The sequence below is a fragment of the Gavialis gangeticus genome, unplaced genomic scaffold (assembly GCF_001723915.1).
Source record: "Gavialis gangeticus isolate Ggan-Ray unplaced genomic scaffold, GavGan_comp1, whole genome shotgun sequence".
Classification (NCBI taxonomy): Eukaryota; Metazoa; Chordata; order Crocodylia; family Gavialidae; genus Gavialis; species Gavialis gangeticus.
In genome coordinates, this window is record NW_017728996.1 from 33,672,956 (window position 1) to 33,685,465 (window position 12,510).

Below are 12,510 nucleotides of genomic sequence, written 5' to 3' on the forward strand. Positions count from 1 at the left end.
AAAAAAAAAAAAAAAAAAAAAAAAAGTAAGTCACTAAATGAAATCCAGCAAGAGAGGCTGGATTTGCTATGGCCTAGCCAGCCCAACAAATATTTTACTGGCTGATTTTTGGGGGGTTTTTGGTTTATTACTTGAAAAATGTTTTGCTTATTTAACTATAAAAGCATCTTACCACCTCTGTGCCTCTAAGAGGACTCATTTATTATTAATGTAGTGCTTGTGTTTGTTAATCTGCTGATATGCAGTAACCAGGTGTGCTCTAATTCTAGAACAAAGATTTGAAAAGCCGAATCCTTCACCTTGAAGGCTCTTATCGGTCCAGCAAGGAAGGGCTTGTTGTTCAGATGGAAGCGAGGATCCTGGAGCTAGAAGAGAGACTTGAAAATGAAGAGAGGTAAAACAGGAACCAAAAGGGAGGTGTCTGCATGCATGTGTGGCATCATGCTAATATGTACATAGTTTTCAGGCCCACTCAATTCAAAACTTTTCACAAGTACTGAATTTATGTAACATAAATTTGGTTTTAAAGCGGACATTTCTGATGCTGTCTCTGATTGCTAAATCAATACAAAATAAAACTGGATATCATTGCATTAACTCTTACACTGGGATGCCAACCTGACAGTGTAAGGTATCTTTTGTTTTAATCAGTGCAACTATCAGCAGCAGTCCACAGGAATGCCAGCTATAAAAAAACATTTCAGTTTGCAGATTACTTTCATGTTTGATTTGCAGTCAGAAGTGTTTCATACCTTTTCAACTTTCTGAATGTCACTCTGGGGAAAAATAAATATGTATTTTCCTGAGTGTGTCTTGCTTTTGAACAAAACTTTAGTCTGTTGCACTGTCTCAGTACATCGAAGTAGATGCCATTGGTATTTATTATACACTTGAATATCACAAGAACAGGCTCAGAAGGATCTGGAATGATCCCAGCTACCATTTGTGTGTATCTGGATTCTTTTTAGGGATCGGGCTAATCTGCAGCTCAGCAATCGCAGACTTGAAAGGAAAGTGAAGGAGTTAGTGCTGCAAGTTGATGATGAACATCTGTCGCTGACTGACCAGAAGGACCAGGTAGAGGGAAGAAGTTATATTTATTTTATTGTTATTGTTATTACTTAGATGTATATTCTGCCCTATCCAAAAGACTCAGAGTTGTGTACGATAAATTAAAAAAACAACAGCAATAGGATTCCCCAAATAACACTCCCAAACTTGAGAACCCTGACTCCCCTCTCCCCCCAGTTAGTTTCCCAGTCTGAACCTGCACACAAGCAAACTTGCCAGTCAATCCCCTATGTTAACTGTCTCTAATGTTATCTCTGTTAATATGAATCATCATGGATTACATAGAATGCAGGTAAATGCTGATTTATTTTATTTTTAATGAACTCCAATTTTGAAAGAGTCTCTTATTCCCAATCCCAATGTGTCCCCGAACCTGGTAGAAATATGTGGGGGAAACAAAGAAGTCTTGGGTTTCTCCTAAAGCTCTAGTGAAAATTAAGGTGTTTTATATAGAGCTGAATGCTCTACATGTACACTGCTCTAAACAGGGCTCTAAATGTTGTTTTTAACTTCATTAAGCATATTTCATCCTGTCATTAAAAAAAATTCCTACAAATAATGCGGTCATGTTTCTGAAAGAATGGATATGCTCTAATTTGCAGAAGTAATGTACATTACCATGTCATGTGACTTCCTTAAGGATTTCCTATGACACATTTCAGTGACATAACTCAAATAATCTGTATTCTGGTTAGTGAACAAGGAGGTGATGTTTTCCAGTGTCTACTGGGGCAGCAACCTTCACATCTTTGTTTTTTAGAATGATTTTTTTTAAACTGCTTTGATAATACATTTCTCATCACCTGACTGTTTCCAAAGACTAATGTTTTGGACTCTCAAATACTGCTTAAGCACAGCTCTGGAAATGTCCTGACTTTGACAAAGCTGTGACTTCATTCCCTGACACATGGATGCTGAAAGAATAACATTACTGTATCAAAATATTACTCTAATCTGCTGCTGCTTAAATATTTCAGCTGAGTTTGCGTTTGAAAGCAATGAAACGTCAGGTTGAGGAAGCTGAAGAAGAAATAGACCGACTGGAAAGTGCCAAGAAAAAGCTTCAGAGGGAATTAGAAGAGCAAGTAGACATGAATGATCAATTACAAGGACAGCTTACTGCTATGAAGAAGGAATTAAGGTGGGACTCTAAGACAAGCAGGTCCCTAAAATGCAAGGAAGTCCTACTTCACTAATTGTTATGCATCAGTGGGATACTCACAGAATACTCATGCTAGAGGAAAATTAAATAGCAATGAAAAAATTAAAGGCCTGTTTACATTTCCATTGAAAGCTATATTTTTCTTGACTCCTTACATGCTTTCCTTGACTCGCACACATTTAACACATGAGTGATCTTTTTCATTGTCAGATTTAGTTTTAAATTGTGTTGTAGGATCCTGGAACACACTAGTTCCATATGTGTGTTTATTCTCAAAACCATGTCCGTATTTACAAAACAACTGCCAACGCTCATCTCTTCTGCTCCAGTCCAGTAAGCTGGGACTGTTCACTGGTAACATAGGATGTGTCATAGGGAGAAGTTGCTACAGGAGCAGAACTGGAAGCTACTCCGCAGCAGGACTTCTTGTCTGTAAACTCCCCTGTTCTCCTTCCAGGCACTGCATCTGCCTCCCTTACCTCCCAGTTTTCCTGAGTCTCTGAGCCAAGTAGAGCTGTTGAAGTAGGGGGCAGACTTGTACTGTAAGAAAATGGAAGTGGCTGCTGTATTTCACTTTAGAAGTGAACTTACTCATGGTAGAGGAGGGATTTATTCTTCTGTGTTTAGTTTTAAAAGTGTTTTTTTACTTCAGCTGTTTTTTGGAGAGTGGCATTCTGGTGTTTCTCCTACCTGGACTTGAAAAACATTTACTATCTTGTTCTGGTTATAAGGCAACATTTTTCCCTCTAAAAGAACCATTAAAATCTCACTTGACTGGAGGTCTCAGCCTATAATTGGAACAGTCGGTATTAGTCTGTAGAGCATATGACCCTGGTGGCACCCAACCATTGTGGCCCTTAAGGATACCACTCAAGATCATCAGTTCTGCTGGCACTTTGATAGAACAGAAGACCCTGTGTGGCAGCTCCAATGGCTGAGCCTTAATGTTGCTACGTAGGGTCATCTGTTTTGTCATAGTGACAGGCTCAGCTTGGGCTACGATGGTTAGGTGATGCACATTACCTCACTCCACAGTTCCCAGGGATCTCCATGGTCTGCTCCATTTGGGGGAGGTAAACAGGAATTAATCCATCAACAAAAAGATAGGAACTAAGAAGCCCTGAGAGCTCTGTGTCAAATTGAGGCTTTTGGATGTCTGACTGGTGTTAGGAAGCATTGGATCCCCAACTCACTCTGGGGCAGGCCAGGCGATAGGTCACAACTGGAGCCACAGAACCAGAAGACAGGTGAGCTGACGGGAAACTGAGGAGAGCTGAGTACAGAGGCATGAATGAAATTTTATGCTGGAAACAACATGGGGTGGCCTAGGAAAATGACCTCTGGGGCAGAGGATGCTGCCATTTATTTATTTGTTTATTGGAGTCAGGAAGGAATTTTACCCCATGGTCAGATTGGTACAGACTATGGGGGTTTTTGCCTTCCTCTGTAGTGGGGGCCATGGCCCTCTACCTGGGATCCCTTGAGCATGTATTGACAACATTTTACAGAAGCAGGACATTGGCTGCCATGGTTCCCCAGCTTTGCATGTGGCAAGTTAGGGTGTTATGTCTGTGTTGTGTCAGGATTGTCAGTAGTCTTATATAGACTTTGGATTATGGATTGTATGGGATGATTTAGATAGGGATGATTCTGCTTCAGGCAGGGGGTTGGACTAGAGGATCTCTGGAGGTTCCTTCCAGCCCTACTTGTCTATGATCCTATGATTTATTTGTAATTGTTTTAGTGTATTTAACCCATTGGGGCCTTTTGGTTATTCAGTCCTCTTTTGCAACTTTGTAAAGGCAATAACAGCCCCAGGTCCTTATCTATAGTTAATTTATATTCAAGGAAAACACTGTTTTGTCTTAAAATTGTACCCAAAGATGTGGGATCAACTCATGTGCAGGATATTATAGTCAGAACAATATGGTCATATCAAGAGAAATTTAGAATGAGATCAATTTTGTATGCTTCCTCTGGTAAACTTGGTACATACGTGGTATAACCATAATACAAATATTGTGCGTGTGTGCGCGCGTAGATGAATGATAGCATGTTATAGAATTAACAGCATGAATGAGGGCTGGCTGAAAAACTTAGCAGTGCTGATCATCCCACATACCCCTTCCAGTATTCTGTATTTGTCATAAGGAAACGATTTTAGACATGTTTTAAGCATTTTTTCAAATGGTAGTGGTTACTCTTCATTATCCTCTAATTGAGATGTCCAGTGTCTTCATTAGAATCATAAAATCGTAGAAAATTAGAAATGTAAGGGACCATGGGAGGTCATCTAGTCCAACCCCCTGCTCAAAGCAGGACGATCCCCAATTGTATCATCCCAGCCAAGGCTTTGTCTAGCTGGGTCTTAAAAGCCTCCAAGGATGAAGATTCCACCACCTCTCTGGGTTCCAGCCTGTTCCAGTGCTTCACTACCCTCCTAGTGAGAAAGTTCTTCCTAATATCTAACCTAAACTTCCCTTGCTGCAACTTCAGACCATTGCTCCTTGTTCTGCTTTCTGCCACCACTGAAAACAATCTAGCTCCATCCTCTTTGTAACTGCACTTCAGGTAGTTGATGGCTGGTATTAAATCTCCCTCAGTCTTCACTTCTTCAGACTAAATCCCCCCCTCAGCCTCTCCTCATAAGTCATGTGCCCATGCTCCCTAATCATTTCTTCTGGACTCTCTCCAATTTGTCTACATCCTTTCTGTACTGAGGGGCCCAAAACTTAACACGTACTCCAGATGTTGCCTCACCACTGCCGAATAGAGGGGAATAATAGTGCCTCACTCCGCTAGCAACACTGCTACTAATGCAGCCCAGTATACCATTAGCCTTCTTCACAACAAGGGCACACCATTGGCTCATATTCAGCTTATTGTCCACTGTAACCCCTGGGTCCTTTTCTGCAGAGCTGCTGTGCAGCCAGTCAGTCCCCAGCCTGCACTGGTGCATGGGATTTTTCCATCCTAAGTGCAGGACTTTGCACTTGTTCTTACTGAATCTCAGGAGATTTCTTTTGTTCCAATCCTCCAATTTGTTGAGGTCTTTCTGAATCCTACCCCTACCCTCCAATTTATTCACTTCTCCCCCAGCTTGGTGTCATCTGCAAATTTGCTGAGGGTGCACACCATCCCATCTTCTAGATCGTCGATGAAGATCTTGAACAAAACCAGCCTCACTACTGATCCTTTGTGCACTCCAGTTGATACTGAATGACAACTAGACATCAGGCCATTGACTACTACCATCTGTACCAGATGATTCAGCCAGATTTCTATCCACCTTACAGTCCATTCATCCAAATCATACTTCCTTAGTTTGCTTGTGAGAATGTTGTGGGAGACCATATCAGAAGCTTGCTAAAGTCAAGGTACATCATGTCTCCTGCTCTTCCTCCATCCACAGAGCCAGTTATCTCATCATAGAAGGCAATCAGGTTGGTCAGGCACGACTTGCCCCTGGTGAATCCATGCTGAGTGTTCCTAATCCCCTTCTTTTCCTCCACGTGCTTAGAAATGGATTCCTTGAGGACCTGCTTTATGATTTTTCCAAGGACTTTTCCTTGTCTAGCCCTGCCTCTAGCAGTCCTTCCACTGCAGTCCTAGAGGTGTCTTCCAGCACTGAATTGATGAAGTCCTCATGGTGGAGGATGCTTCAGAGCCTTGCCACCTCCTTCTGTAGCTCTCTTACCTGCTCCCTGAGGGACACCACCAGGAGGCACCACTTGCATCTCAGACACTCCCCCACCTGGCTCTCACTGGAAGGAACCTGTAAGACACAGTCTCCACAGCACCAGACCAGGACCTGAGTGGAAGCCTCAATGGTGAGCAATCCTGCTGGGACAGACACCTCACAGGTGCAAGCAAAAATAGAGCTGGCAGTGACAATGGCTCTGGCACTGCAACGTGCTCCAGCCATTTCTTTAAGTCTTTTTATCTGCCGTCTCTCTCTTCCTGCCCCTTTTTCTAAGCAAACCTTTGTTAGCAAACTCCCCCATAAGTTAGTGTGTTCACTGCTCCTTAGTCCCAAAAGGTTCCCTTTTCCTTACTAACCTACTTCCTCTCACCAATCTTAAAGTGAAGGAAGGTGAGACTTTCCAGCCAAACTCCTTAGTGAATTCTCCCTTGCTCTAGATTCTAGTTAAATATCCTTAAGTATTGGTCTAACTGCTGAGTTTTAATTACTTACACTAAATTTATGTAGGTTAGTTGCTCTTAATTAAAGAAAGAGCTAGCATTAAAGGCTCCTCTTTGAACAGGGGTGCAGCAAACTGACTTGTGAACTAACTTGAGAACTGTGTGTAAACTGTCTTTTTTGCAGTCCCTGTTTGCTCGCTTGCTCCCTGGTCACTTGGGGAACCTTATCCTGATCCTTAACTGGCCATGGCTCAGCAAAACATAGGAGACTTGATAACCTGACATAGATAACTTTACATTTGCAGGAATAAAAATACCGTATTCCCTCAAACACAAGACAAGTTTCTTTCCCCCATATACCCCCCCATCTTATAATAACATACAAGTAAACCTCATTAAATACATTTTCCATCATTGTATTTTGTCTATGCATTGTCTATCATGTATGGCAAAAGCAGCATGTGCTCAGCAATGGAAACCAGCTATGGAGTTGATTAAATGGAACCAATACGGAGTATGACTATATGGAGCAAGCATGCTGATGAGAACTTTGTGTGTGTGTGGGGCCCTTTAAAAAAAAAATGGGCAGATGTTCTCTCTGCAGGGAACTGACACCAGGCCTAGAGGCTTGCAAGCTTACACTGGGAGGGCTGGAACCAATCCTGGCACCTTCCCATTGATGCCAAAAATGCTACATTTGGTCTTTGCCAAAAGACTGAGATGCTGGGTTCTCTTTTTTTGGAAATATATATATAACTATACCTCTACCAACCTGTCTGATGACTGCTGTGGTTCTCTTGACAGTCCAAAATATACCTTTATAGTTGCATCATTCTTATTCCTGTTACAAAAACTGTGCTTTCATTCCCATTCACCCACATGCCCATCACTGTCACCTTTAACTGTCACAGTTATGCAAAGGACTACCTCAGTGCCCTTTTCCATATCCTCTCTCTCCTTTCTTCCTCCCCCTTCCCAATTCTCCTGCCTGTTTGCCCAGTCCTTTCACTCATCAGTTGTATTAGTCATTTCCATTGTCATTATCAATGATGTCTTCAGAGGGCTCACCTCCGAACCATCTATGCTAGTCCCCTCTCTTCCATGTGATGTCTGCCATGGGAACCTACCACAAAGATAGCCTAGTGCAACCCATCCAAATTAGTGCCCACTGCATGCACTCTGCCTCAGCGCTGACTCTGTTTCAAATCACAGTGAGCCACTACATTGAATACATTTGACTTCCTCTTCACTCCCATATCTGAGCTATGCCTTTCCTCCCCAATTTCCAGTGATTCCTGTTTCTTCACCAACCTTAAATATCGGGCAAACATCACAAAACGGGGCCCCAGACAGTTCACCCAGAATCCCTCTGTTACCCCCTCCTATAGTCTGTTGCATAGGATTAATGTGGCCCTGCCCTCCAGAAGGTGGAGGTGGACCAGTTAGCCCTGGACCTCATCTGTATATAATTTTTTGGAGGATCCCAGGACTTGTGACAAGAACACCTGGTTCAAATCAAGTGTGTGGGGAGGGGTGCTAATTAACGTATGAGACCATTTGTGGTGGGGTGGAGGGTATATAGCAGGGATGGGCAAAATGCGGCCCATGGGCCAGATGCAGCCTGCCAGCCCATTCTATCCGGCCAGTGGGGCTCCTAAAAAATTTAGAAAATTAATATTTATCTGCCCCTGGATACCTGTCATGCAGTCCTCGATGACTTGCCAAAACTCAGTATGGGGCCCTCCACCCGAAATAATTGCCCACCCCTGGTATATAGAGTATACACACATACTGAGCAATGCTAAGCTGTGGGGTCATCATGGCTTAATATGCTGTTGACTCTGCTGGGGCCCAGCCCAATGAACTATAATCGGGGGTTTTCAACCTCTTGGTTGGTGTACCCCCAGCAGCCGATCAGGAAGTGGGGAGTCCCCCAGTGGCCAATTGACAACCAGGTGGGGAGCATACACCCAGACATACCTCCAGTTTACAACCCCTGAACTATATGATAAGCCATAAGCCTTTTGGCTTTAGACTAATATAGAAGTAGGTACAAATGTAGTGCTTAAAAGCATGTTTCTGGTGTACCTGTGCTAAAACTTGCAATCGTTTCAAAAAAGGTAACATGCATCAATTCTGGATGAGCTAAATCTATGGATATGTGTAGTAATTTGACTATATTGTAAATTAAGTTTATTCCGAGGTAAGTGCTTTCAGATGTGCCCCATACTTCCAAATACTCAGAGAGAGCAGGGTCCAACGGTAAGGAGACAGGGAAGGGACTGGAGGGGGATGAAGGTGGAAAATTTATAGTTTTTCCATATATCCAATCTAATTATTGGGGATCTTATATTCAGATCATCTATTTGAGTAAATTTCATTATACTTCAATCCATTATCTGAGGGCCTTTGAGTTGAAAAGCAAATGCTGCATTCCTTTGGGGAACTGGAACTCTCCCTTTTCCAAAGGTAAAGTTTCAGACACTGCTCTACCAAGAAATTAAAATAAAAATCTATTATGGTCATGACCTTTTTTATGCATTGAAAATCTCTTTGAAGTGCAGGGCTGAACCTTGCCTAGGTGTCATGCAGGAGAAGAGAGGGAGCATTTCTGAATGTTTGTAAAGTAACAGATATTTGAAACAGTTTAAAGGCTTTTGATGTTTGAATAAAAATGCCATCTGCAGTAGATTAGCATACAATTAAGATGGGTAAAGGTGCAGAGGTGTGGTAAATGCATTTATTTCATGGGTTTTACTGCACCCCTGTGTTTGTATAAAGATACAATTTGAAAAAGAAAAAACAAAACATATAGGTGTTAGTTTAGAAATTTAAGATTACTTTGAAACTCCTGTCGTAGGTAATTTGGAAGTCTTTGACTTCCTCAGGAAACAGAGGCTGTAATCATATGCATGTGCATTCACTGCTATTGTGTTATTCTTACAAGATCTATGTAAGTTTTATACAGTATTATTGCATTGATAGGTACCCATATCTTTTTTTTTTAGTAGGCGGAAGAAATCACCAAGTAAAATACTAACTGATTTTGATGAAGATGATGATTTCAGTACAGATGGAGACAGTCTCTATGAAGCACCTTCAGGATATAAATTCTCAAAAGAAGATGACACAAAAAGCTAAAACTAAATTGGATGAGTGATTCTATGAAAGTAAGAGATGATTAGGTTAAACTGCAGATTTCAGAAACCTAATGTTTATAGAGATATAAGATCTAAGAAATTCTACATTACTGTTCATGTTGTGCCATTTTATTAAATCTTCATTGTGTAACGTACAAAACAAGATGATAAAACTTCTTGAAATAGGGGTGTGTACCTGCTACTGAAAACAGTTATAATTGAAATGAAATATCACATTGGAAATGTGATTAATATACTGATTAAAATTAGGAAAGGTAGAAGAAGAGCCATTTGAAAATTTATTCAAATTATTTTATAGTTTAAAAGATTTTTTTCATATAATTGAGGAAACCAGCATGCAGGGAATTATTTAATAATTGTAAGTAGGGGGAAATGGTGTAAAGAATGTAAATATTTTAAACTAGACCTTTCTATTGACTACTCCAGTACCATTTTGTAAAGTTTCAAACATTTTATAGATCAGTTTCATATGTAAAGTTCATAAATTTATATTAAGTATTATATCGTTTTAACTAAAAAAAAACAACCTAATACATTTTATGCATTAGAGAGTAGATTCACAGCTCTCAACGCAGAAAATATGGTCCAATTTTAAATTCAGTATAAATTTTACTATGTGGATTCTACAAATTAGGGTATCTTGCAGCATTAGACGATAAAATCTAAATCCTCTTTATTAACATCAAAGGAACCATCACTTCTCTGTGATGAGTAAGACTTGGCCCTGAGATTATAGTGACCTTTTGCCTATGAAGCCTTATGACATTAATAGGGATCAGTAAGAATTTTGATTTTTACTTTGCAACTTTCTTTCCCAAAACAGGGCTCAGCCTGCCTAATGCAGAACACTCTCGGCCTGCTCAACAGGGTGCTTGAGCAGATACTTAATATGAATGAGTCGCAGAATGCTCTGCAGCTGACAGGACTGAGCCCTGACTTCAGGAAGAGTTCAGACTTACAGGCTGCAAGTTGATATATTTTAGACCTGCTGTTTAGTGCGTATTCATGACACTACAGCAATATATGCAGCAATATGTGTATCAGCCCTGCAACTGAGCTTGGAGACATGTAGCTTGCCATTTTTATAGGCTTTATTTTAAACTTCTTTTACACTTCATTGCTGTGTGAATTGTTGCATGTGTGATTTGTATCACTCCTCACTCCCTGGCGCACATGCAAATTTAACATCCTATGGAAATGTGTTGCCAAATAATTAATTTGGTAACAAGCCATAGCTAAGTTCTCTGATTAGCAACTTTTTTCACATGATCTATATCAATGATCAAAGAAGAGTAAGCTCTTCTTTGCTGAGTGGACCAAATAACCATTTCTTCTGATTTAGTTCTGAAATTATTACAACCTGGTGATATTAAGATCTTTTGCTCCTACAGACTTACCTAGTGAAGAGACTAAATTTAGCAGTTCTGCAAGTGAGGCAGCTATCTATATTTAAAAGAAGCAGGGAAAGCAGAAGTCTTGAGTATGAAAATATTATATCTGCTCTAATTCAAAATGAAACTACCATAATCCAGAACCTACTAGTTTCACTGTGAAGGCACAGAAGTCTATCCATAGGTTGAAAATTGCAGGATCAGTATTTCTATCATCACCTCAAGCTTGATTTTTGATAGCATCTGAAATTTATAGGAAATAATATTAATTGAGTAGCTATTGTTTATCTCAGAAACTTCTGCATGCTTTCCAGTTAGTTTGTTTCTGACTTTTACAAAGTTATTCCTTTTCCATGTTCTCCTCTGTACTGCTTTGCTAATATTAAAAAAAAGCAACTGGAAAAACTGCACTATGTTGTATTGACAATCATCAGATAACCTGTTGTGATTTTTTTTTTGTTTTATTTTACATAACAAGGATTTAACTTTAAACAGCTATTTTGTAATTCTCATTTTTGTTTCAGCATTCTGTCTTAACACTCAAATTACTATTCTTTTAAGCCATTGGGAAAAAGCTCCATTAATTTTGCAGCTACCTCCAGGTACACTAAACTGTAAACAAAAAATAAATAAACAAACCATATCAGCCAAACTCATCTATTTCCACTTTGTATAGTGTGCTCAAGTTGATTTAGTGTTTGAATATCATACTAAAGAATGAGTGTTCAAATCTAGAAAAAAAATTCTGGAAAATGTTACTGTTACAGGTTAAGTTTCTATGTTTCCTTCCTTTTGGAAAGGTGGTTCCTTCCTGAGAAGTACATGTAAAATCTAAAAAAAAAAAAAAAACCCGGAACAAAACAAAAAACCTCACTGACTTGTACTTGCTTAAAATTGAAGTAAAAGAAAGCTATGTTTATTTTAGGCTCTTATAGGTAGGAGACCTGTCTGGAATATACAGTTTTATTGGGGCTCTAGATAAAGTGACATTTACACTTCCCCTCTACAGAAAGATCTCCTGTTCCATTAACAGTACTATTCCTTTACATTTCTCCAAATATTTTTCTAAAATAATAGAAATCCATCGGTATGTTTAGTAATGCCACAGGGTGTGTCTACTCATGCATTTATGCCAGTTTAAATTTACTGTGCAGTAAGTTACCATGCAGTAAGCAGGGATAGGCCAGTGTTTACACATGCAGGCTTTAAAGTGCATTAATGCTGTGTGTGGACTGACTTGGGACTAACTTGAGTCCCAAGTCAGTCCACACACAGTGTTAATGCACTTTATATCAAAGATGGGATATAGAAGGAATTTTTGGCTGTTTAAAAAGGTTAATTTGCAAATGAAATCCAAATAATTACTGATATGATGCACAGACAAGTATCACTCATGTATCAAGGGATTGATCCTATCCTATTAGCACTATAATGAAAGCTACTCTGTGGGCGTGTTTACACATGTGCATTTATTGCACAGTAACTAATTACTGCACAGTACAGGCACAGATCTGTCCATACACAGTGTTATTGCTTAGTAAGATGTCTGTATGTGAGTTACTGCACAGTAACTAATTAGGCA

At 39.9% G+C, this 12,510-nt stretch overlaps 1 protein-coding gene across 3 annotated transcripts in view; it reads left to right on the forward strand.

The window, feature by feature from the left end:
* Positions 1-11,584, forward strand: part of CGNL1 (cingulin like 1) — a 136,532-nt gene extending 124,948 nt beyond the window's left edge. For 2 of the 3 annotated variants that reach the window (XM_019504293.1, XM_019504294.1), the window contains exons 15-18: positions 270-394; positions 969-1,077; positions 2,049-2,212; positions 9,385-11,584. In XM_019504293.1, the coding sequence (XP_019359838.1) occupies positions 270-394; positions 969-1,077; positions 2,049-2,212; positions 9,385-9,517 (531 nt within the window). In that variant the 3' untranslated portion in view covers positions 9,518-11,584. The remainder of the gene's footprint in view (positions 1-269; positions 395-968; positions 1,078-2,048; positions 2,213-9,384) is intronic. The other variant, XM_019504296.1, reaches the window with a different exon arrangement.
* Positions 11,585-12,510: the final 926 nt, after the last annotated feature.